Source organism: Nematostella vectensis, chromosome 7, assembly GCF_932526225.1.
Source record: "Nematostella vectensis chromosome 7, jaNemVect1.1, whole genome shotgun sequence".
Taxonomy (NCBI): Eukaryota; Metazoa; Cnidaria; class Anthozoa; order Actiniaria; family Edwardsiidae; genus Nematostella; species Nematostella vectensis.
Window position 1 is genome coordinate 10,206,856 of NC_064040.1, and position 25,107 is coordinate 10,231,962.

The 25,107-nt window shown below is 39.5% G+C and overlaps 4 protein-coding genes across 6 annotated transcripts in view; 2 read left to right on the forward strand and 2 right to left on the reverse strand.

The window, feature by feature from the left end:
- LOC5518925 (protein DEFECTIVE IN EXINE FORMATION 1) overlaps window positions 1-11,062 on the reverse strand; it is an 11,609-nt gene extending 547 nt beyond the window's left edge. Inside the window, exons 1-14 of the mRNA XM_032363728.2 lie at window positions 10,613-11,062; window positions 9,795-9,902; window positions 9,205-9,339; window positions 8,427-8,620; window positions 7,575-7,704; window positions 6,889-7,044; window positions 6,362-6,457; window positions 5,728-5,828; window positions 5,236-5,365; window positions 4,631-4,833; window positions 2,595-2,685; window positions 1,672-1,797; window positions 1,176-1,336; window positions 1-826 (exon numbers count right to left, since the gene is read on the reverse strand). The exon at window positions 1-826 is cut by the window's left edge and continues 547 nt beyond it. Of these exons, the coding sequence (XP_032219619.2) occupies window positions 691-826; window positions 1,176-1,336; window positions 1,672-1,797; window positions 2,595-2,685; window positions 4,631-4,833; window positions 5,236-5,365; window positions 5,728-5,828; window positions 6,362-6,457; window positions 6,889-7,044; window positions 7,575-7,704; window positions 8,427-8,620; window positions 9,205-9,339; window positions 9,795-9,902; window positions 10,613-10,981 (2,136 nt within the window). The 5' untranslated portion in view covers window positions 10,982-11,062 and the 3' untranslated portion in view covers window positions 1-690. The remainder of the gene's footprint in view (window positions 827-1,175; window positions 1,337-1,671; window positions 1,798-2,594; window positions 2,686-4,630; window positions 4,834-5,235; window positions 5,366-5,727; window positions 5,829-6,361; window positions 6,458-6,888; window positions 7,045-7,574; window positions 7,705-8,426; window positions 8,621-9,204; window positions 9,340-9,794; window positions 9,903-10,612) is intronic.
- Window positions 11,063-11,164: 102 nt separating this feature from the next.
- Window positions 11,165-14,699, forward strand: LOC5518924 (mediator of RNA polymerase II transcription subunit 6). The gene is made up of 6 exons (XM_032363729.2): window positions 11,165-11,475; window positions 11,878-11,969; window positions 12,621-12,703; window positions 13,436-13,475; window positions 13,693-13,764; window positions 14,042-14,699. The coding sequence occupies exons 1-6, from the start codon at window positions 11,297-11,299 to the stop codon at window positions 14,392-14,394; spliced, it is 819 nt and encodes a 272-aa protein (XP_032219620.2). The 5' UTR covers window positions 11,165-11,296; the 3' UTR covers window positions 14,395-14,699.
- A 1,296-nt stretch (window positions 14,700-15,995) lies between these two features.
- On the forward strand, window positions 15,996-25,070 carry LOC5518974 (sulfotransferase 1C2). The gene is made up of 4 exons (XM_048730711.1): window positions 15,996-16,515; window positions 22,531-22,887; window positions 23,783-23,877; window positions 24,528-25,070. The coding sequence occupies exons 1-4, from the start codon at window positions 16,350-16,352 to the stop codon at window positions 24,801-24,803; spliced, it is 894 nt and encodes a 297-aa protein (XP_048586668.1). The 5' UTR covers window positions 15,996-16,349; the 3' UTR covers window positions 24,804-25,070.
- Window positions 17,332-20,989, reverse strand: LOC125568420. Of its 3 annotated transcripts, none has more exons than XR_007312351.1 (3): window positions 19,773-20,989; window positions 18,590-18,699; window positions 17,332-18,105 (listed from the first exon to the last, which is right to left on the reverse strand). XR_007312351.1 is itself a non-coding variant. In XM_048730713.1 (3 exons), exons 1-3 carry the CDS (start codon window positions 19,347-19,349, stop codon window positions 17,758-17,760), a joined length of 522 nt encoding a protein of 173 aa, XP_048586670.1. In that variant the 5' UTR covers window positions 19,350-20,989; the 3' UTR covers window positions 17,332-17,757. The 3 variants fall into 3 exon arrangements, 2 of the variants coding, with proteins under 2 accessions (XP_048586670.1, XP_048586669.1); XM_048730713.1 differs by having other exon boundaries at window positions 19,286-20,989; XM_048730712.1 differs by lacking the exon at window positions 19,773-20,989 and having other exon boundaries at window positions 18,590-19,273.
- Window positions 25,071-25,107: the final 37 nt, after the last annotated feature.

Consider the following 25,107-nt stretch of genomic DNA (forward strand, 5'->3'; position numbering starts at 1 on the left):
AGTGACATGCAAAGCTACCCGTCTCCCCGCGTTGGGTTGAAGCCATTCAAGGGCAGTGAAAAAATACCGTTCGTCTAATCAGAACCGCGAACGACTTTTCTTCACGGTGAAAAAACATCGTTCGCGCCTCTGATTTGCTGAGGCCAGTGAAAGAACGAAAATTTACTGAATATGTTTTCAGTGAGTATTTTTCAGCATGTATGTAATAAAATATAATATTTCTTTCTTGTGAAGTTGTCTTGCCTCGGATGTTTCACCAGAATCACTGAGTGTAGATAGACAACTTTCTCGAGATTGTTGGTAAAATATGCTTACTCTTTCAAGGAACGTCCCCCGACGATTACAATAAAGGCACTTTTTTACACAAACCATCGCTATCTCTTCTTAGTGAAAGTTGGCACAATATCGGATACCGGGGGATTAAACCAGACTCATATTGTACACAATCCATCGCTACCTCTTCTTGCTGATGATTAGTAAAATGTCGGATATCGGGGGTTTTATCAGATCCATTATTGTACACAATCCATTGCTAGCTCTTCTTGTGGAAGATTGGTAAAATGTCGGATATCGGGGGTTCTACCAAATCCATTATCGTACACAATCCATGGCTACCTTTTCTTATTGTCGATTTGCAAAATGTCGGATGCCGGGAGTTTTACCAGATCCATTATTGTACACAATCCATCGCTACTTCTTCTTAGTGATGGTTGGTAAAATGTCCGATCCCGGAGCGTTGCCGATCAGCACTAGCAGCAAGCAAGCCATCGTCAGAAATGGTGTCAGCAGATACCAGTGGATGTCTTCAAGATAGTGTGTATTGAGGCTGCATGGTAAATAAGAACACGATAGTGATATTCTGACGAGGGTTTGATGGTCCATTAGCATAAAATAATTATCGTTCAGGAACCGGAGGGAAGGCGTTATTTGACGAACTTAAGTTAAAAAAAAACTACACACTCAAAATAAGTTTTGCTTTCACAGAAATAAAATAATTACGCTCAACTGAAAACAATTAAGAAAGTTTTAAATCAATGTTCAATAAATCTTGTATGATAGACCAGGTCAGTCAGCCCCCCCCTACCCCCCCCCCCCACACACACACACACATACACCTTCAAGAGACTCGAGTTCACTCACACACTTACAAGGGTTCTCCTTGCCCCTTGATTTACCTGACATGGAAAGAGTCTTCAAAGCACTGATTGTTTGGAGTGGTAACTCGGATGGTCAATACGGCCCTTAGTGGCTCACTCGGCAGGACGAGATTCTCCATGTACACCCCAGGGGCATCAAACGTCTTGTTCAGCGCTACTTGTCTGTTCCCAAATAATACCTACCCAAATATGCACAAGAAAAGTGAAACGTTAAAGGTCCTGTTGACATCCTATGTCAAACAAATTCCATTATCCACATTTGACATTTTGTCGTTGACCATGTGGCGATTCTACTTCCTGAAAAAAAATGCACCCTAAATGTTGTACCACTAATTTGGAACCCTCGATTTCAAGAACCTCTATATAACGAACAGATTTCCCCAGTTAAAACTTCGTTAAATCGAGGTTTTGTCTATGCACATGTCTAGGCCTACGTCTGCCACTAGATCATCCTATACGTCCACTTCTGAGTCTATGTCAATGTCTACGTCTTAGTGACGAATATCCAGCGCACCTTTGTTTTGTAGTTATTCCACCTTAGATCGTTGGGCTGTATATCAATGATTTCAAATTCTAGGGGGTACGAAGAGCCGCTAAACTGCGTAAGGAGCCGCGTGGCCTTTGTAAGGGACACGCCAACCTTAGAAAGAAAAACTCAATGTAAGGGAGACATCTTCAACAGAATGTTAAAGAGCCTACATGTTCAACTGCACAAGTATAGCGGGACCCAACTGGTTCAGTTTTGTAGACATCATTTAGACTGTTGGTCAATAGGAAACTATGACGTCATGAGAATATGGAGCAATAAGGCATCATGACGTCACGACAATGTGGGCAATCATAACGCAAAAGTAGGCATATGGCATCGATGAATACCACAAAATCACCATTACTGTTGCAGGGATATATTTAATTCTTGCTCACTCCATATTTTGTTCACATGGGAAAGAGAAAGGAAAGGAAGCTGGGCCGACTTTAACCAGAATTGCAGAATTACTCTGGATTAACATTACACGGGGTCTTATTCGGACTGCTATATAAGGCGCACTGTGCCTCCACGCAGTTTTCATGGACGAGAGAGCGTTAGTATGTTAATGCCCCTTTTGGTTATGCGGCCAAGTACAGACACTAAAGATGGACTCTGCCTTTTTCATCGGTTCTTAAACGTCCCACAATAATAGGTTGGCTAGGTAGGTTTTGCGGGACCGCCATTAAACGTAGTCATCCGAGCCTCGAGGAATACACAGTCCCCAATGTAGAGGGACAGAATTTTACACCTTAGAAAAAAGTCGACCTGTCCTGGGTTCGTACCCCGGCCCTCTTGCTTTAGAAGCGAAGCCCGTACCACTGAGCTATCGTACCACACTCTATAGCCACACCTTTATTAATATAGTTTTTGCGCAGTCAGTAAATAACGGAGGGAGGGGGGATTTGTACCTTGCCGGAGTAGAAGGTGGTGCCCGTACATGGAGCCGTTGCTGCTGCCCATGAGAACAAGTCTGTGCGAACACCGATACCACCGCCACCACTGGTGGGACAAAACACAAACACAACGAAGCATTTGTTTTTATGAATGTTACCTTCTAGGGATAAGTGAGCTTTAAAATAAATCTGGCTATAAACACATCGGTATCAGTTAGACCAAGAAAGAAGCCTAAAATATCAAACGTGCAAATCGTGAACTATAGACAGCTCTTTCTTTGTTTAAGAACAAATGGCGAATTCAGCTCTAAGCCACAGTTGTTCATGTACATGTCTGTAACAATGCAAACACCATATTTGGGAACGGGTCTGAAGCAGTGCAGGCACCATGTTTGGAAACAAAAGAGTATGCAACACTGCAAGCACCATATTTGGAAACGAGTATGTAACACTGCAGGCACCATATTTGGAAACGAGTATGCAACACTGCAAGCACCATATTTGGAAACGAGTATGCAACACTGCAAGCACCATATTTGGAAACGAGTATGCAACACTGCAGGCACCATATTTGGAAACGAGTATGTAACACTGCAGGCACCATATTTGGAAACGAGTATGCAACACTGCAAGCACCATATTTGGAAACGAGTATGCAACACTGCAAGCACCATATTAGGAAACGAGTATGTAACACTGCAGGCACCATATTTGGAAACGAGTATGTAACACTGCAAGCACCATATTTGGAAACGAGTATGCAACACTGCAAGCACCATATTAGGAAACGAGTATGTAACACTGCAAGCACCATATTTGGAAACGAGTATGCAACACTGCAGGCACCATATTTGGAAACGAGTATGTAACACTGCAAGCACCATATTTGGAAACGAGTATGCAACACTGCAAGCACCATATTAGGAAACGAGTATGTAACACTGCAGGCACCATATTTGGAAACGAGTATGTAACACTGCAAGCACCATATTAGGAAACGAGTATGCAACATTGCAAGCACCATATTTGGAAACGAGTATGTAACACTGCAGGCACCATATTTGGAAACGAGTATGTAACACTGCAGGCACCATATTTGGAAACGAGTATGCAACACTGCAAGCACCATATTAGGAAACGAGTATGTAACACTGCAGGCACCATATTTGGAAACGAGTATGTAACACTGCAAGCACCATATTTGGAAACGAGTATGCAACACTGCAAGCACCATATTAGGAAACGAGTATGTAACACTGCAAGCACCATATTTGGAAACGAGTATGCAACACTGCAGGCACCATATTTGGAAACGAGTATGTAACACTGCAAGCACCATATTTGGAAACGAGTATGCAACACTGCAAGCACCATATTAGGAAACGAGTATGTAACACTGCAGGCACCATATTTGGAAACGAGTATGCAACACTGCAAGCACCATATTAGGAAACGAGTATGTAACACTGCAGGCACTATATTTGGAAACGAGTATGTAACACTGCAGGCACCATATTTGGAAACGAGTATGCAACACTGCAAGCACCATATTTGGAAACGAGTATGTAACACTGCAAGCACCATATTTGGAAACGAGTATGTAACACTGCAAGCACCATATTTGGAAACGAGTATGTAACACTGCAAGCACTATATTTGGAAACGAGTATGTAACACTGCAAGCACTATATTTGGAAACGAGTATGTAACACTGCAAGCACCATATTTGGAAACGAGTATGTAACACTGCAAGCACCATATTTGGAAACGAGTATGTGACACTCCAAGCACCATATTTGGAAACGAGTATGTAACACTGCAAGCACCATATTTGGAAGCGAGTATGCAACACTGCAAGCACCATATTTGGAAACAAAAGAGTAGAATATGGGGAACATTATCAGTCTAACAGCCGCTTATCTTAGAAGGTGAGCATACATGCTTGCAATAATAAATACTAGCACAATAGCAAGGAAATTATGGCGCATGAAGTTTTTTTTCTTATCTAAAACCGATAATTTAAACGCTTTACTAACTGTAGGAGACCTCACCCGTCCTTGGTCGTGTTTCCAGGGTATCCAAGGCAGAGTAATGTACCGTCAGTACCCCCCACAATCAGCTCCATGCCCGGTTTCCATGGTAGCAGGTCAGCAGTAACAGCCGAGGCGAGTGAGTCCACACCAGTCCTGATGATCTCAGTACATCGGTCTGTTCCCCGGATGATGGCTAAAGTTCCGTCAAGAAGGGGGACAACCTGAAATGTTTAAACACAGCGATAACCCGTTAATGAATAACAATCAGACAGGCCAGTACTCATAAGATGAAAATACGTTTTTGTAAAGAAATTGTGCACTACAAATTCGAGATTATGCGCTAAAAGCAATAAAAAAATTGCTGGCGTTTATCAATGGCTGTCTTTTGAAATGAGTGAAAAATGGCCATAATATGCCAGATTTAAAATGCAGCTAAAGTTCTTAGTTCTTGATATAACTAATCTGTTAGAAATGTCAGTATTTTAATTTTTTGCATAAAACACAAGTTTTCCCCTTTTGTAATCGGCACCGAAAGACACATCCCCATCATTTCCAAGAATCAGAATTCCCAATTCCCTCTGCATAGGAATTTTGATTTTGCTAGTGTCCCTTATTGTACTCACAATATCGAGACCAGAACTTTCCCCTGGGTGTAGCTTTGTAATTAGCACAGCTGCCCGCAGCTCATCCGGCATTTTGACTGGCCAGCCAGGTACGACCTTTCCTTGGTCACCACTCAAAGCCCAAATATATCTACAGCAAAATGGTAAATAGGACACCCATGGGTAAGCGAGTTGTAGTAAAAGCATTTGTTGATCACCACTCACACCCCAAACATACCTAGAGTACAAGGGTAACAAGATGGCCATGACTGAGCGAGTTCTAGTACAAAAACGTAGACTGATCACGTGGCTATGAAAGCCAAACAAACTATAATGACATACTATTGTCAACATCATTTTCCATTAAGTCCTATTTTATGTTCAAAATCTCTAAACACAGAAAGGCTTTTGTTTGGCTGTCACAATCTTGGCACAATAAAATTTTAAAACCTCTTAGCTCTAGTCTATTCCTTCTTTTGAACATTATTCTTATGCATACTGTTGTGCACTCACCCATCATAAGTTGCAAAAACCACCTCTAACGGCCCATCTCCGTTGATATCTGCAACACGGATACCTGCGGCGGCAGAACCAGACACCCTTCCTTCCCAAACCTGAGCCGAAAACATGCCTATCAGTACGCAGTTGATTAAAGAAAGTCTATCAGCTGTCATTACAGATGTTATCCTCTGTAATTCTAGAGTCCATCTTATGATTGTCTTATAATTTAGTATTGATAAGTCGAGTATTTGATTTAGCTTTATTCATTCTCTTTTACACATCCTCCGTAACCCAGGGTGTCAATTACAGCATACATATGTAACAAGGTGAAAAGATGAGGCGGAACAAGGTGGCGGTGGTAGAGGAGAGAACTGAGAGAGAAATCGCGATTTCTCCCACTCTGCTGCCTCTTCCCTGTGCCTCCTTATGTTAACTTTGATGTTCCCGGTTCCCAAGGTACACAATGATTTTCTTGTAACCATCATAAATCGATGCATTATAAGCTAATGTTTTCAATCAGAATATCTGATCGTATTTGCTTCACTCATGGGTATAAGAGCGTGACTCCTTAAATGTACTTATTCTAGTAATTGAATAAATACAATATTAAAATATTATATATTTACAATATTGTATACAAGTTTACCATTTTTCCAGAGAGATCTGTACAAGCTACATTCCCGCTATCATCAATTGATACCAGTTCTACTGCCCCATCATCATTTACATCAGCTACTGTGACCTACAACAGACAATGGGTTATGCAAATACAGCACCTTAGCCCTGTAGGCTACCCATGGAGGTATAGAAACAGGCCCGTAGCCAGGGTGGTTCGGGGGGTTCGGACGAACCCCCCCACCCGGCTTGAAGGTCCGCTCAGAACAAACACAAATATATAACGTTTGGCTGGAGATATACCGTGCACATCAATATACATGTATCTTTAAAATGACTATAAAAATCTTTTCATAATAATTATCTTTATGATATGTTAAAAAGCACCATATTTATAACATTTTAAATACAAGATTGATTACCTAATGGAGAGGGGTATACCTTAAATTGGGTCCGCTAAAATGGAAAAACGAACCACCCCGCTCAAAATCCTGGCTACGGGGCCTGAGACGTGAGCCAACAAGCCCCTATTGTGGCATGGCTTAAATGATACGGTACCTGTCCTTGTAGGCTATCCATGGAGGTGAGTGTCTCTGGCTGAGATTTCCTGCTGCTCACAAGGAAGAGGTTTCCTGTGGAGGTGCCAATAACCACACTTGTGTTGTCAACTATGGTTGGTGAAGACAGGCAGTACCCAGGATATGGGCTTGATCTCTGAAAATACCATTTAAACCAAATATGTTTTAGTCTGCATATAATTACACATAGTTATAGACTTGATAAAAAATGTGTTAATGAATTTGTTCTAAACTTCTTTGTGAATCATTTAAAACTGCTTTGAAATGCAGGAAGAGTTTTGTTGAAAAGCTACTGTATATTTCCATCTTCAGGGACACATCGAGAGAGAGGGTCAGAGGGGTTCAGACCCCACCCAGCTCATTTCCATTTTCAGGCGCATGTTCAGCCAGGGGGTCTGAGGGCCCAGACGCCACCCTGCTCGTGTGAAGAGATGGGTTCGACTCCAATCGACCCCTTATATTGTTAGTTAGGAAGACGGTTGATTAGATGTGTGAATTTATATAGAAAATGTTTCAAGATGGATCTAGTGACCTATTACGATAGCTAAGGAAACTGATTTGAGCTTAATTGAATTACTATTCTGGAACCCACCCTGTGTTTTTCTCAAGCCATGCCCAAAATATGTGTATTGTGTAATTATTCATGGGGGAGGGGCAGAGTTTTACCTTTGTGACCTCTAGAATAGAATGAAAGATGATCTTCCCAGAGTCAAGGTCAAAAACGACAAGGCCACATCCAAGGTAGTTCTCTGCCTCTTCTTCTGAGAGTGCAGTGAGTGGTGGTGTGAACGACATCCTGTAATCATGAAATCAAATTAAAAGTGAGGGACTACAGTAAAAAATGTTGCTTTGGTCATCCCTCTCTAGTCTCTAAAAAATACTACTTCTGTTCAGCAAATCTTTTCATTGGCTGTCAGCTGCATGATGTCATCAAGCTGCACTATAGCCATTGAAACATTCTAAAAATTCTGATACTGTATACTGTATTGACATGCCTGAGGACAAAGGACATGAAGCTCCTCAACAACATGTCTGATGATATGGAAGATCAAATCAAATGGTGTTTTGGGAATTGTTGCAGAAAAAGCAGTTTGCAAAACTGGATTAAGGTATGTATGCTCAAAAGCCTTATTCCAGAACTTGATTTTGGGCCTTCTAAGTAAGATGTGTTTGATCTAAAGTGGTTTGCATGCATTGAGAAAGATTAGTAAAGATGCATTAGATCAAAAAACAGTTTTTTCTTTCTCTTTCACATAGAAATTATTTACTTAGTTTCATGATCAAAATGCAGGGCACCTCTTCCCCACCACACAACAGTTTTTTTCTTAAATTACAGTACAATGAAATGACCAAAAGGGACATTGTTGTACCCTCACAGTTTTTTTTCATGTCTCTCTAACCTGTTCCACCACCCGTCCAGTATTTCTAGACCAGCTATGGCCCAGCAACAACAAGCTCATTCTTATGGCATAATCCCTCACACCTTAAAAAATAACACAGTCATCATTCTATGTTTACCTTTCATGTCCAAAATAAAAGTTTACAGCAGCAACAAGCTCATTTTCGTGTCCATCATTGTTGAAATCAGTGATTACAGGTGTGGAAAGAACATGAGGGTCAACATACACCCATACCCCATCTGTTGACACCCCAGATGGGCATCGCCCAGGATGGCGCTGGGACCATAAAGGGTCCCCTTGTGTTGGTGAATTCTGTTGTGAATGCATAAATGCATTATTAATTAATGAAGACAATGACAGACAACACTGGTACAGTTGTACAAGTAGCTTGTGTTTTTAAAACAACTGAAGAAATGTTACAATGAACAGCACAAAAATCTTTTTCCTACCAAGCCTAAAAAATAAATGAAGGGCTCTGTTATAAGATAACAAGAAGAATTTTATGGCTTACTCTATTATGCAATTTTATGGTTTGAGCAAAATTTATGTCAACCTTTTCAATTTCAAAACGCAAATTCAGAATGAGAATTCAGATGAAAGTTGGACAAATATTGTGTATAAATATTGGATTACTTTATCACTTTCCTTGCAGCATCTACGCACAAAAATGCAATGTGGTAGAGTAAACCATCTATAACAAATAAGGATTGAAATAATTTATTTTTGTGGTGGAAAGAATACCAGAAGGCCCAGAGAAACCCTTGCGGCAAAGATGAAAGCCAACAAACTCAACTCAAAATGGCAAAAAGGCTAAGGGCCTGTAAATGGCACTTACACGGGTGAATTAATACCTTTTCCAGGAATTCCTTGGTATCACTAACATACATGTATCATACCTTATCCAGGAATTCCCTGGTATCACAGAGCTGTGCATCATCTCTTGGATTATATAATGTAGGGTTTGCTCTCCTCTGTTGCAGATCATCAAGTGTGATCGTGAACCATTTCTTTTTCAGCTTTAGACAAGGTACCTTCAAATGGATAAAGTGAGCCATCAGAAGCAGCAAAATACAAATACGTTAATTCAACACTTATGACTCATGGTAAAAGACGGTACATGAGAAAAATTATCACTATTTGCATCAATAAATCAACTGTGAAAAATATTTAGTGTCACTTTATGTTTTATATGGCTTTTAATTAATAGGTATCATTTAGGCCACTGCACATATCCACAAAAACATCCTGACCTGTTTACAGTCACTGGACTTTGTTGCTTCAATTAACAGAATAAAGACATACAGCTCAAACTTAACAAACTACAGTATTTTTCTATACCTGTTTATACAGTAGAATCACAACATACTAAAATGCATACTTACTGTTACCAAAATTGTAGCCTCATTGGGTGAAAAAATTCTGTCTGTAACTAGTTTTAATAACCTTAGTAAAATAATTATTATACTTGCTGTAGTGCATAAAGTACCTGCAATGTTCTTCCATATAAGAGGTGTCCATCCATGTCAATAAACACCACTTTAGAATCTGATGTTGTCACAACCATCTCCATCAGGCCATCCTTATCAATGTCATACTGCAATTAAGACACATAAGGTAATTAGTTTAAATTATTTATGTAGTTCATACATACAGTACTGAAGTCATCGAATGCCTGAGGCTCTGGTTGACGCTCTTGTAAGGACCTGTGCAAACAGCTCTGCTTTTACATTGTTGGGAGTTGCAGGTGGAGCTGGGAAAAGTTTTTGGTCAACACATAAATATTACTAGTACACTAGTATTTACTGTAGCTTGTATTTACAACTACTACTAATGTTGACAAGAACAACACAAAAACGTATTTCTTTACAAGTCTAAAAAATGATTGTTCCTTGGTAAACTGAGCAAGACAAGAGCAAGATAGGCTTAAAGAGTTTATTTGCACTAACTCAGAAACCTGTATGCCTTAGGAACCCTAGCCAAGTGGGGGGCTATCAGTAGTGGATCTAGGGGTAGGGTTTAGTGGGTCGCCATAATGAAAATTTATTTATCCTCCATCTTCACGGCTGTCAAAACAAGCTGGTAACCGCCAGAGGCCGGCTGGGTACTTCACATTTTATTGCCAGCTAGTTTTTGTGTAATGTTTAAAATAAATAATATTTTTTGAGATTTTGAGACACTTTTTGGGTCAAACCTCTCACAGCCTGCTCCTTTTTTTAAGCAACTGCCTACTTCAGTACATTTAGACAGCCCTGTAATCTTCATTGTGTGCATGCATTCTGTGAAACATGCAATAAACATCCTCACCATCAGCGGTGCTGCATGAAAATTTGAGCCAGCAATTGTGATCGGCCATCCACTAAGACACAGTCCAGTGCTTCCATCAATGACTGACACCTGACCATCAAATGTTGCCACAGCGACATCCTTAATGTTATCGCCATTGACATCAACAATGAGTGGACTTGAGACTATTGGCGCTGTCCCAGCCTCGGATAGCCACGCCTGATTTAAGGAATAGTGGCAATCGTGGGAAAGAACAGAGGGGAGCCGCTCCAACGTGACCACCAACATCAGAAACATGAATGCTTTAGTAAAATTTAGTTGAATCATTTTGATCATAGAACGGTAACAGTGTTCGAGGAATTGATCGAATAACGTATTCAACTGTAACATATCTGCCAATTAGCTGGACCCTTGCAGTAAAGTAAAAATCCACTTCACAAACCACGCCGCCATTTTTCAAAACAAAACAAGCACTCGAGCATTGTGGTCAGCGGACAATAATTATGAATTTTCACCGAGACAGACATTGTTTTGAAAGTACAGTTTTTGTTCGTTTTTCAATTTCAAATGACTAAAAGAGTTTACGCTAGAAGCCCTGAACCTACAAACAAGAAATAAATTCAGTTTCATGGTCGTGGAAATATGTCAATCTAGAGGGTGACATTTGAGTTGTGGGTTACCTGTGGTGTTCTTTGTGTCTTCAAGATGGCGGCGGATGCTTCTCAAAAACAGCTTGGGGTATCATGGCATGATAGTGCCTGGATTCCTAGCTTAAGCCCCGCTAATGTACTGGACTACTTCTCACAAAGGACCAACCCTTTTTATGACCGTACTTGTAACAACGAGGTCGTGAAAATGCAACGATTAGACCCCGCTACGTTACTGTGAGTGAAGATGTTTTGTTGTATCTTTATTTTATTTCTTTATATTAGTTATATTAGAGGTATATAAAAGTTATATTCTTTTGAATCGTGTTAATACTTTCCGCTTTACTTATCTGTGAACATTTCCAGACACTGAATATTACCTTGATTAATATGTTTTTGGACCAGATCATTTTATTGATCTTACGTCTCCTAATCAAGTTATCAGTTACTTAATTAGGTGTCAACCCAACTTGGACAGAAATCTTGTTAAATTGGGTGAAATACAGTAAATATGTGAACATTCTCACAAAAAATTAGGCTTGTGATGAGTTCCAAAATCTTGTGACATCCGCCTAATTTGATTGAGTTGACAGCTATTTAAATAACATCTGTTAAAAAGGGATTATTCTTCTGTTTTAGATCAATGACGGGAATTGAATATAGTGTTATTCATGTCCAGGATCCCATCTTGTTTGTAATTCGCAAACAACATCGCCATTCAGCAACTCAAGGTTGGTGCAACTCCCCCATTCAAAACCCACCCAGACAGTGTTTTAGCTCTAATTAAGGGAGTGAAAAGGTAGACCCAGCTGGTAGGAGATGGGGGAGGGGGGGAGGATGTGTTAAGAGTAGACCCAGCTGGTAGGAGATGGCAGAGGGGGGGTTAAAGTGTACCCAGATAGAGTATACCCAGATAGGTGTAGATGGGGGGAAGGATATGTAAATGGTAGACACTGCTAGTAGATAAGGAGGGGGTATGAAGGGTACACCCTGCTGATTGGAGATGGAGGGCAGGAGGTGTTAAGGGTAGACCCAGCTACTAGATAAGGAGGGGGTATGAAGGGTACACCCTGCTGATTGGAGATGGAGGGCAGGAGGGTAGAACCAGCTGGTAGGATATGGCAAGGGGTATTAATGGTAGATCCTGCTTAAAGGAGATGGGGCAGGGATATGAAGGGTAGAACCTGCTGTTTGGAGATGGGGGGAAAGGGTGTGTAAAGGGGAACCCCAGCTAGATGGAAAGAGAGTTTGGGGGATGGATATGGTGGCTAGTCATCCCTTTAACCCCAATTCTTGGTGTTTTTAGAATAACCCTTCACTAAACCATCCACATCACTTTGCTAATGCCTTAATCTTCCACTTTTTTCATGTTTTTCTTGTAGTTACACCTATGGCAGATTACTACATTCTAGCGGGCATAGTGTACCAGGCTCCTGACTTGTGCTCAGTAGTCAACTCAAGAATGGTAGGCGGACAATAATATCATCCATTTTGTATAGTTATAGAAGATGTGCACAGTATGGCAACTCACAATTTCTCTAAAAGAAAAATAGAATAAAAGAGGACAGTATAGACAGTATGAAGGACCTGTGTATACACATTTTCATTGGTGTAAAATTAAAATAAGAAAGTGACTAGTAGGGGCGTGGCTGTGCTTCCTATTGTTTTCTTAATATTTCTACATCGTGCCCTCTCCCCCCCCCCCCCAAAAAAAAAAATAATAATTCAAGGCTTGCTACGGCTATGCATGAATATTTCCTGATGATCCCCACTGGAATCAGCTCAATCTTTCAATTAACTGAAACAAAGATATGAACCTATTGTGAACACTAGGAACCAAGACTTTAATCATTTCAGGTAGTTTTTTTTTTTGGTGTAGCAAAAGATCTTTTAGTAAGCCTTTAAAAAAAAACATACCAAGTTCATGCACTGGAAAGGAAACCAACAACCTTTTTGAAGTTTGGTAATGTTTAGCAGAATTTGGTAAGATTTGAAGATCGTGTTCCAGAGTTTTATTTAGAATAAATTTTTGTCAAACAGTGACAATTTGGATGTTAGTGTACAATATACCAAATCTTGCAGTAACTTTTTTTAAGACTTTAAGGTTCACAAAAAGGGTTCAATGTATACTTACTCTTTTCATTACAGTACAGTATTTATTTTTGAAATGTGCTGACAAGTTGTTCATGTATTTTAGCTCTCAGCTTTGCATAACTTCCAGTCAGCATTCAAGGAAGGTAAGTAATAGGAGACTTGCCCTAACTGATCACATAACTTTTTCAGTGGCAAAGCCAAAATAAACACAGAATTAACTGCACCCACCATTCCAGAGAATAACAAAAAAATTAAATCTTCAAATGGAAATAAGCCCTTTCTGACAAAGAGACTTTCTATATGGCATTTTCAAACACATTATGCCTTCATTGCTGATTTTATTCCTTTCTTTGTTTATAGCTGTGTCATATTCAAGATACCATCCTTCTAAAGGCTACTGGTGGCAGTTTAAAGAAACTCAGAAAAGTTCAGGTAACAAACACTACAAATTGTATTTAAAAGATACAAATCTCTTTGCCCTAGCAAAATCTTCCATACTACGTCCCTAATTATCATAGTTATTACAGTTTTCATCACATAATTTAGATAGTTGATGTTTATATGAAAAGTACGGTAAATTTGGGAAACATATTATGTGAAAACATCTGAACTTTAACTTTAGTTAATGTTTGACAGTGGACAATGTTTGAAACTATTCATATTCAAAACTATGCGTGTTAAATGACAAACATGCTATCCCATTCCTTAGATTCGAAACAGAAAAAGGAACCTGCTGGAAACCAGGAAACAAGCTCTTTGTTCCAGCGTGAAGGAGTCAACCTTCTCCTTGGGGAACTCTCGAGGAGGTTTCCACCAAACTTTCTTAAAAACCCACAGACAACAACAACACAAATCAAGAAAGAACCAGAAACAATAACAGAAGAAGCTACAAATGAACAAACAGATGCTACAAGCAGAAACAGCGAACTTGCAATGAACGGAACCCAACCAGTAGTGACGCAGCCTAGAACTCAGGGGGGGACTCAAACAACCCAATTGGGGACTAAACGGGGGATGGATGGGGGCCTAAAGCAGCCCCCTGTTAAGAGAAAGAAGCAATAGGCTTGTAGCAGTATCCAGGCCATCCGCTAAGTACCAAGTTTTGTTGTCCCGCCCAAAACTAACAGCAGTTGAGTGAAAGCACCAAGGAGATACTCCTTGAGTGGATGACGTAATCAACCCTGCCAAATTTCCCTCCCCCTTCTAGACAGGAACTTTGGTAGAGAGGAGTATTGAGGAATTTTAGATTCCTGACATCTGCCAGCATCGCATCCTGAGGAGAACATTGAAAAATTATGAAATATCATTTGAACAAAAAAGGGAAAATGAAACGAAAAAGTGTAAATAAATTAATGTTGTACAATGTATGCCATTGATATGACATGCTTTTTCCCAATTTACAGTTTACACAAGGACATGCTGTTACGCAAGAGGTAATTATTAAATCCTTTTGAGATATTCGAATATAGCAATGAAGGCGAATCCAAAATATTTCAAAGGATAGTTTATTTTATAAAAACTATACACCAATGTTCGCTAAGCCCTCAATTGATTGGCTGCTCTGATAAGCATCATTTCGATTACTTTGCGCCACTGTGCAAGCTGTCGAAAGGGATGCCAAACTCATTTTCAAAAACCCTTCTCACGAGCCACAAAGCACCCTGAAAAGTCACCCTCACAAACTCAAGAAAGGGTACAAAAGCATCATAGTAAACTAATCAAACTGGTGGACAACCCCTCCCGTCACCCCTCATTGCTTCAATTATATTCCAAGCTAAAATTTAACATTAAAAATTGTTACTCGCGTTAAAATGGGTGCTTTTTTTATTCTATTTAAAATTTAGACCATTATTAGTTTGATTAACGGTCTAAACGAACTCATCTCAATTCTAAGTCTCCATTCCAAAAATCATTGTGAAGCTCTGTAAAAGCCCTGTGCAAACTACGCCAGCATTACTGACGAGACGTTGGCCCAGCAATGTTTGCGAATGTTGAACACCGTGTTGGGAGGTACTGGCAAGTGTTGGCGAAATTTTGATTAAGTTCAAACTTATGGCCTGCACTTCACCAGCATTTCCTTTGCCTCGTGGTCATGCGGGTATATCACATAGCTTTGCTGGCGTCAACACTCGCCAGTTCCCGCCAGCACCATGAGCCAGCACTTCCCAACACGGTGTTCAAACTGCCCAACATTGCTGGGCCAACGTCTTGCCAGCAATGCTGGCGCAGTTTGCACGAGGTTTTAATAGCCTGCGTAGCAAGCGTTTCTGTGGAGTTTTCGCGAAGAGTATGGCCGCGCTCGCCCCATTCTTCGCGCGGTCAAATCGTCAAAAACGCGTTCCTTTCTTATTTGTTTCGCCCTAAAAACGTACAGAAACGCTTACTACGCAGGCTAGGCTTTAGGGTCATTCTTTTCCCCATCTGAATATACGATTTGATTATCCCATAATTGTTTCTTTTTTTCCTCTTGAACCACGTAGCTATGGACATTTCCTCTTCTAATAGCATTTCTACAATAGAGACTAGGACCACAGCTTCGGCGTTTTATGAAGAAAAGCAAGGCCTTTTAGTGCCATAATTGCTTTGATATCTATATAAGGATAAAGAATATATTATTTTAATCTTTTGCTATGTTACGTTTTACATTTAGGGGAAAAATAACAGAATTGGCGCTATTTATCAGTGTATCAGACATTCAAATGTGCTTTTTAATGAATGCAGCATCATTTCGAATGGGTCCAGTGAAGCGTGAGAACTCATCATTGCGAAATTACAAAATATTACCACCATGATTTAACACTTTCACCAGGGAGGATTTTGGATCTATTATTTTCAAATATCTTTGGAACTCTTCTATTGGAAATTTGTCCTGTTTTGTAGTCCCCCGCGCAGTTTGTGTCGGTCATGCGTCACGCAACGTCCCCATCCTGTTTGGTTGTCTGCGCACGTAGAGGGTGATTCTGCTGTAGAATAGGACCCCTGCTGTACCATGCAGCGCAAGGATAGCGACGGCAAACATGTCTGTTGATAAGGGCAAGAAAAGCTCGATCGATAGAGGATTAAGGAATACAGTACTGGATGGCAGGGTTCTCCCACCGAAAATCACTGCAGAGTTCCTAAAACACTTCCCGTCATTGCCCGTCACTAAAGGAGACCTTCTCGTCTGTGCTTATCCCAAGTCAGGTAAGTAATAAAACCTCATCAGCATTCCCGAAACGCAGTGGCTAAATGAGGGGTAGCCGCTCAAGGTCTTGCGTGAGCTAAATGAGCGATAGCTTTTAATTTTTTTTTTAATAGCACAAGAAAATGTTTCCTTGACGAACAAATGACCTTTTATCTTTATTTATATAGAGGAAACATTTATCGATGTTTGATGTTTTTGAAATAAATAAATTCCCCTTGCCTGTGTACAGTAGGACAAGGCTACTTTCGGTGGCACTTATGCATATTATGCATATTCGAATAAGACGGTGACACATTTTAATATTGTACTTAGAACTTAGAACTATTTACTCCCTAATAGGTTTCACTAATTTCGGGAGGTAGAACTTAGAACTATTTACTCCCTAATAGGTTTCACTAATTTCGGGAGGTAGAACTTAGAACTATTTACTCCCTAATAGGTTTCACTAATTTCGGGAGGTAGAACTTAGAACTAGTAGTCCAAAAGTTGTTAATTTTCTTACGAAAACAAAAAGCAAATTACAAATTTTAATGTGCCTTATTTACCCTCTTCGTTCTCTGTAAACAGCTAAAACCTCAGCATTCCCGTAGAATAAAGTTTCTCGTGAGGCCGCTCTCTCGCTCAAGGTCTTGAAAATGCTAAGGTCTTGAAAATGACCCGTAGTTTCTTATTTTCTTAAATCATCCAAGCAAAAAACACCTTACGAATAAAAGTGAATAAGCACAATAAATTTGCAGTTAGGACAAACCAATAGATCCCATCTGCCCCTTCCAACAAAATATGTTAAGATATATACAGAGAGACCAACAAGCATATCTACTGAAATCCTTTATTTCATGTATTTTCTGTAATCAGTAAAATATAATCGGTATTTATACATTTGGTTTGGTCCAATAAGTGTATATTTCAAAATAAATAAATTACTATAAACATTATTTTATCAGCTCTTGGTCAAAGTAATAATTCTTTGAATATTATTCTTTCAATATTCTAAATAAATCACATCTCCTTTATATAATAAATTGTAGCTTCATCTAATGTTTTTCGAGGAAAATAGTTCAATAATAAATCTGAATACTCATGAACTTGTTGTAATAAAAATCGTTGTGAATTTGTAAATCAAAGTCGATCACTATATGCTTCAACAATAACATTTTTTGTGCCAACGCACAAGTCCATCATTCATAGCAAAATAGAGAAGATGGTGCTAATTCGAAAAGAATAGCTTGCATGTAGACAACCTAAAGCTGATGCTTCACAGCCCAATCGGGAGCATCAATTGGTGCAGTTCTTTTCGAATTAGCACCATCTTTCCTCCTGAACATCATGTTTGTTATTTTCTGGCCCCTGCCCTTCCTAACTTTTTTTTCTAAGTAGGCCATCAATGAATCGGCCTCCTCACTCCTCCATGGAAGCTTATGCTTGTAAAGCAGTTTAGGTGCTTCCTCGTCAGACCCCTCATTTTCTCCATCAGACACTGTGTGCTCCGAGGACATATAGCCCACAGACATGATTTCAAAGTATTTCCCTTTTCTCTCCTCGTCGATGCTGGAGCTTTCCCTCAAGGTATTTTTTCGTAGCGTTGTTTTCTACAAAAAGAGAAGAGAAACAAATGTATTTGATTTTCTGAATATTGTGAGTTGTTGTCCAGGGAATTCTTGCCTTTTTGAATCATGCATTAAAAATTGAGATTTGGACCTTGACTATATAAACTGAATCACAAGAGTACCTTGTTTTCATGTGACTGTGAAATAGATACTAACCAAATACTGCTATACACAATGAAGGTAATTTTTATTGTATTTTCCTTTTCACTCTTCACTAGTAGACACTATTAAACACTGATTATTAGTAGTTTTTGTTTCAAAGTCCGATGAATACCACTCTAAGGGGCCATTTACATAGACTAGGGTTCCTCGGGGGGGGGGGGGGGGATTTGGATTTGATAATTGGTAGAAATATCTAGCAATAGTCTGGCAATGGGATAGGAGACCAACATCTTGGAGGATTAAGGTCTTCATAATTATTTATGCCATAGCTATCACATCAATCATTAGTTTTAGTCATACTCACTGTGTTAAGCCGGCTGCGCTTTCTCTGCCTGTTTAAGGTGGCATCATAACTGTCATTTGCTTTTGTGACATGCTCCCTCTTTTTAGTTCTGAAATGGACATGCATTGCAGCTGCAAAAGAAAAAAAAGGGAATTTGTCATCAGGGGCAGATGCAGGATTTTTCCATAGGGGTGGTTGCAGTACTAATTTGAACTGGTGGGGAGTATAATGGATCATTGATTAAATGGGTATCATCATGGGTATATGTATAGGTGTATGGTGGATGTGTGCCTCTGGTCATGAGTCAAGGTTAGTAGCGAAAGACCTGTGAGGAAGCAGACGATTTTGCCTTCAATCTACACAGTTTGGTTTCTTAACAATATCCAGGGTCCAGAATAAGCTTTTGAAAAAGGTTGTCTGCTGAGATGAACGGTCATACTCACTGTGGACGAATCATGCTTCATTTGCAAACTTTATTAGATCTGAGATCAGCGTTTTAAGTTGGTGGTTAACTGCCGGTACCTGCCTTCTAATGAAACCCCTGATATTGATTGCTTATATTGATTATGTTGACTGACTTTGAATTAAGTGTCATCCTTTTTTCGAACCAAAGCATAAAATACTTGACAACTAAAACTTATAGTAAAAAGACACAATAAAAAATGCAATATTTCTTAGGGATTTTCCGCCGAAAATGTAAAAAGGTTGTTTTCTTACCATTGAAAATCATCATTCTATATCTGGTTGCATTTGTTGTGTGTTTTTTTTTCTGGGGTAGCATTATCTCAGGAAAAAACAACAATAATTATAACAACAATTGATTTGGTATTTGAAATCTAGGCTGACAATATTGGCATTGTTCTGTGATTAATTATTCTTAATGATTACCAGAAAAATAAAGAGATGCCAAGCAATGTACTAGCTCAATAACAACCGAGCATAATCTTAAAAAAAAACACATTGATTTGTGTAAAATACAATTCAATAAAACAAGCGCTTCATGTGAAGAATATAAGATTTCTCCGCTGGCCAGATAAGATAGAACCGAAGGCTCTTTAGCGTACGGCGGAACGCTGATTCGAATCGAATGATAGACACTACTCAAAGAGGAAAAAGATCACCTAAACTCGAAAGGTTGCCCTTAAAGACAAAAAATAATCAAGAAACGAATAAACAAGAACTGGTTCCGATCAGTTAGGCTTACCTGAAAGTCTCTGAGGCTCCCTTTCGGCGAGAATTTCAGCTAGTTCTGTCTTCACTGTTGAATTCTCACCTCACGCACGCAGTCGCTGATTTCCCGCATTTAAAGCTCTGTTTTCCCTCCAAACTTGAAGGTTATGTGGTCAACATGTTTTCATTGGTAGGCTTTGCCATTCGATTTGATGTCATTGAAAGAAATAGCGAATCTTTTGGCGTGGATTTAGAGAGATGTTAGATGAACCAAAGTCACACTTCTAAACACGCTATGCGAATAGCCCGCCGTGGTAGTCACGTGAAGGGAAAACAATAGATACGCTTGCGCGTCACTTCCTCTCGCATATGACTGACTTCCTCTTCGCCGGTGAAGCTGTTATTATTACTGCTAAAGGCAAAGTAATCCTAAAATAATGCGAATATCAATTTTTCATCGCTTTTTCTTTCTGCCAAAATACAAATCACTTGGTTAAACAAGAAACCGAATATTCTTAAAGCTATTTATATGCTTTTCATAAAACATTCCTGATATTAGCCAAAAAATATTATGTTTAGAAACTAAATTAACTTCTAAACTACGGAAAATATTTTCTAAGTCCAACGAATATGATGAAATTTAGAACTAATGAAAGACACTTAAATCCCCTAAAGATTATAAGTTTTCGATAAAGGCAAAGAAAGTTACTTAAAGTCAATACTACATTTAAAGGAATTTAAGTTAACAATCAATATCTACTTAAAGTTGCTACTGACTATAAGAGCCCCACTTAAATAAAACTTAAATTCTTTTTTAAAGTTACTACTGACTTTAAGTGTGGCCTTTAAATGCAACATATAGACATTAGTAAATTAAAGGTACATTTCGGATATGTCTTAAATGCACTTAAATTCTTAATTCGTCCAGTGTCATAATTATTTATAATATAGACACCAGTGTTTTGCTAGGTAATAAGCTTATATACACAACTCGTAAAATTATAATATAGGAAACTACATTCGGGACCTCGAGTGATGAATTCTGATGAATCATTTGAAGCGATTTTGTCTGTTTTTTGTGTATGTCTATATAATTTAGATAAAAAACGGTGGTAGTAAGATTACATGGCCAATGCTTACAATTCAGCTTTCTCTGCTCTAATATTCGGACTCCAGCTTCATGGAGGACGCCATCTTGTGAGTGGAATACAAGTGTCACGTGGTTTTACTGTATGTAAGCGACATACAGAGAAACCACGTTACTGTGACGCAAGATACTAAAATATCTTGACTGTAGGATTTTCGAACAATGTTTTAAGGGTAAAATAAATAAGTTATTTACCGACTTGACGTCGGTCCGAATAGAGAAAAACTGTGACAGAGGTCTGGGAAATGCTGACCGAGGCCGGACCTCTCAGCCGTTAAATAACCTATATATTACACCGCCATCTGGTCGCTCTCGCCTTTTTTTCCATCAAACCCGCGTATAAGAAACACACACAAAAAACTCGACGATTTTCACTAGTATCTTGATGATGATTTTAGATGTTTGGCCTACTAAAAGCGACAACAAAACAATTTGTCGCACACGACTGTCACCGTCAAACACTAAGTGATATTAAAACACACCTTGCAGATATAAGTAAAGATAATCTAGTGAGTGTAAATCTATGCAAATCTAAATTTGATCTTTGAACTGTATTTGCACAAAATACAAACATGAAATTTACATACAAATTTACAACCCAAGCAAATTATTCAAAGTTGATCTTTGAACTGTATTTGCACAAAATAAAAACATGAAATTTACATAAAAATTTACCATCCAAGCAAATCAGTCAAAGTTGTTCTTTGAAATGTTATTTGCACAAAATACAAACATGAAATTTACATACAAATTTACCATCCAAGCAAATTATTCAAAGTTGATCTTTGAAAAGTGTTTGCACAACATGCAAATATAAAATTTGTATACACGTTTACTACCAAAGCAAATCAGGCACCAAATATAGTGCCTGATATTTACATCATATTTGCGCGGTGGGCAAAGTTGTGTAAATCCGTTTTTTCGTCCAGTGGGGGGTAATTTTTTGTTACATATGGCTTTCTGTCAGCCCAAGGGGGGGTTAAACAGCCTAAATTCTCCCCCTAGATCAGGTGGCTACTGTTTCACGGTAGATATCTCTTATTTCTAATAACCCTAGAAAACATGTTAGCGAATAATCATAATTCTAGTTTGTCGTGAAACAAGTAGCGATTGGGGATTCTAATGTTCTGACGCTTTTCGATGTGACTATATTTTTTAGCATTTTTCAGGCTTAAAACTCTCCCGAAGTCTCGCATCACTTGCTCTCAAACTCCAGCTCTAACTCTGATTTTAAGCTTTTTAATACAACTAAATTTATTTTCCGCTTAATTGGTATTTTTAAACCTTGGACGGGAGGCCGGAGCCCACGCGATGGAAGACTTCGCGAGTTCGTGAGTTCGTGAGTTCGTGAGTTCGTGAGTTCGTGAGTTCGTGAGTTCGTGAGTTCGTGACTTCGTGAGTTCGTGAGTTCGTGAGTTCGTGAGTTCGTGACTTCGTGACTTCGCGAGTTCGTGAGTTCGTGAGTTCGTGAGTTCATGAGTTCGTGACTTCGTGAGTTCGTGAGTTCGTGAGTTCGTGACTTCGCGAGTTCGTAGGATCTCGCACCCTCCAAGAAAAATCCTGGGTTCGGGCCTGGTTTTTATATCAACATTATGACATCATAAAACATAAAACAATCCTTTTGAATTTTTTTCTTTCCAATTAGGTACCACGTGGGTAGAGGAGATTGTCTGGCAACTTCACCACGACGGAAAGCTGGACGATCGACCAACTTTTGTTAGAATTCCTTTTCTAGAAATTCAGCCGTCAGCTGGTGTTGGCCCAGAGATTGAAAAAGTCGATAAACTTGTGCAGGAGCACAAGCCACGGATATTCAAATCGCACTTTGGTTATGATATTATACCTAAAGGCAATGCTGGCGATGACAGGCCGAAGTATGTATGCGTTATGCGAAATCCTAAAGATGTGGCGGTCTCCCTGTTTCATTTCTACCGAGGCATTCATCACATTCTCTACGAAGGGACTTGGGACGAGTTCTTCGAGCTGTTTATTAAAGGAGATGGTAAGAACGCGGGATAATAATTTTTTTTGCTCAGGGTATCTTTTGATTTGTTAATCGGTGTGTGTGATGGATTGATCACGTGTTTTGGAAGTAGAGGACATGCCAAGAGCACGTGCATTTATTTCATTTGTGATGCATTGATCACGTGTTTTGGAAGAGAGACCATGATATGAGCACGTGCTTTGAGCACGTGCCTGAAAGTAGGAGCATTATATGCGTACGTGTATTGACCGCGTGTTTGGAAGTAGGGGTAATAATATGAGCCGATCCATTGATAACATGTCTGGAAATAGGAGCATGATATACGAATGTGTACGAATTGTTCAGGTGTTTGGAAGAACAGAAGAAGGATCGCTCGACCTGAGCACCAATAACGTGTTTGGGATTAGGGGGCACTGCCCCACCCCTAACTTTTTAACTGACTACGTTTACGTTTTTAATTGACTACGTGTCAACTACGTGTCAGGTACGTATCCAGGAACTTTCTTTGTTGGGGGGGGGGGGGGGGGGGGGTGGGGGTGCGAAATGCAGAAAAGTGAAGAAGATTTTTCCGTGGGGAGAAGAGTGAGTGTTCTGATAAGAATCTGACTACCCCTTTGTTATGCCTTTGCAGTATCTCACGGGACGTCTCTTATCGGATTTCGGTATAAAAAAGTCTGACTTATAGATTAATGACATACCAGTCATCTAGAATGCCTTTTTATATAATTCGCTTATGCTTAGCTTTGTCTACTAATAGCGAGCACGTCTATTGCGAAACGAAAGTGGACTTTTTTTAAGTTCGCACCCTCTGCAACCCCCCCCCCCCCCCCCCACTAATATGATCACATTTACTTTGATATTCGGATATTGCCTGAACTGCGACCAACTGCTTCAATTTATTGTTTACTTTCAGTTCTTTATGGCTCGTGGTTTGATCACGTGCTCAGCTGGTGGGAACATCGTGACGACCCGAATGTTCTCCTCCTCAAATACGAAGACATGGTCAAGGTAACCACACTTGCTCTCTAAACAAATGTGCTGCACTATGGGGTCGGGATGTCTTTTTTTTCTTTCGCTTCCCTCCTCGCCCTGTCCCCCTGACCCTATTCTTTTTTCGAGCTTTATTCCATTGGCTATTTTGTTCCCCTTTCTTCGCCGTAGGTTATCGAGATGAGATGTTATCGTATCTACTTTCATCATTATCATCACAACAACAAAAGAAAAAAACCGACAACACCATTATCATCGCCATCATAATCAACAAAACAACAAGAGCATCACCATTATCATCATCACTACCATCGTTATCATTAATCGTCATCATCATAAACAACAAATCAACATCAATAACATCACCACGATATCTAGCGGATTCCTTGCTATCCCTTAGGGGTTGTTGGAGGATTTTTCCGATTCTGCTATCTCTTAGGGTTAAAAATTCCTTCTATCACACCCTATTTGCTATCTCTTAGGGGGTTAGAATTTCTGTTGACCACACCCATAGTGTGATTACCCCCGTCTAATTTTAACGGAGTCCCCCATCCCCCGGGGGGATACTGACATATGAAGTGGTTCCTAAACGGGCAGTTACTAACACAAGCACCCATGTCTCAATCTATTATTTATGCCAAGCCTTCTTTTGATCCTCTATTCTGTAGGACCGACTAGGAGCAATCAAGCAAATCGCCTCTTTCGTGGATAAGAATATAAGCCCTGATCTGGTGCAACTTGTCGCAGATCAGACATCATTTGACGCTATGAAAGATATGCCAATGTTTTCATTGAAGGGATTTTACAAGGAGACGGAGAAGTTCATGCGCAAGGGAAAAGTTGGCGACTGGGTGAGCTACTTCTCGAGAGAGCAGAGCGAGCGACTGGATGCCATTTACAATGAAAGAATCCGAGAAACTGGGCTCGAGTTTGACTTTCAGTGATTTATATTCTTCTACTATTTACATCAATGCTTTGTATAGACACTATACTTTGTTTTCACTCATGCTAACAGCTTTTCTGTTTTTTTTCTCCCTTCTTCACTTCACGCTTTGATTCGACAAACGACTTATCAAAATGTGTAGCGAGTAACGCCAAACAGTAAAACCAAAAAAGCCGAAACATTCGATATTCCATCGAAATATATTATATGTTCTGTTACAATCCATGATTAATAAAAGTGATCAATTAAAATTACCGCACAATTAGAACACGTGCATTGTGATGTTAAATACTCAGTTGTGTTAA

What these genes read in the sequence shown, in the direction of transcription:
- LOC125568420 (XM_048730712.1), bottom strand. Translation starts at nt 18,805, where the DNA reads ATGATCCATTATACTCCCCACCAGTTCAAATTAGTACTGCAACCACCC. An exon ending in AGCGCAGCCGGCTTAACACA is followed by an intron (nt 18,106 to 18,589) that starts GTGAGTATGACT and finishes CTCTTTTTGTAG; the next exon opens with AAAACAACGCTACGAAAAAA.
- LOC5518924 (XM_032363729.2), top strand. Translation starts at nt 11,297, where the DNA reads ATGGCGGCGGATGCTTCTCAAAAACAGCTTGGGGTATCATGGCATGAT. An exon ending in TCGCCATTCAGCAACTCAAG is followed by an intron (nt 11,970 to 12,620) that starts GTTGGTGCAACT and finishes TTTTTCTTGTAG; the next exon opens with TTACACCTATGGCAGATTAC. An exon ending in CCAGTCAGCATTCAAGGAAG is followed by an intron (nt 13,476 to 13,692) that starts GTAAGTAATAGG and finishes CTTTGTTTATAG; the next exon opens with CTGTGTCATATTCAAGATAC.
- LOC5518974 (XM_048730711.1), top strand. Translation starts at nt 16,350, where the DNA reads ATGTCTGTTGATAAGGGCAAGAAAAGCTCGATCGATAGAGGATTAAGG. An exon ending in GCTGTTTATTAAAGGAGATG is followed by an intron (nt 22,888 to 23,782) that starts GTAAGAACGCGG and finishes GTTTACTTTCAG; the next exon opens with TTCTTTATGGCTCGTGGTTT. An exon ending in AATACGAAGACATGGTCAAG is followed by an intron (nt 23,878 to 24,527) that starts GTAACCACACTT and finishes TCTATTCTGTAG; the next exon opens with GACCGACTAGGAGCAATCAA.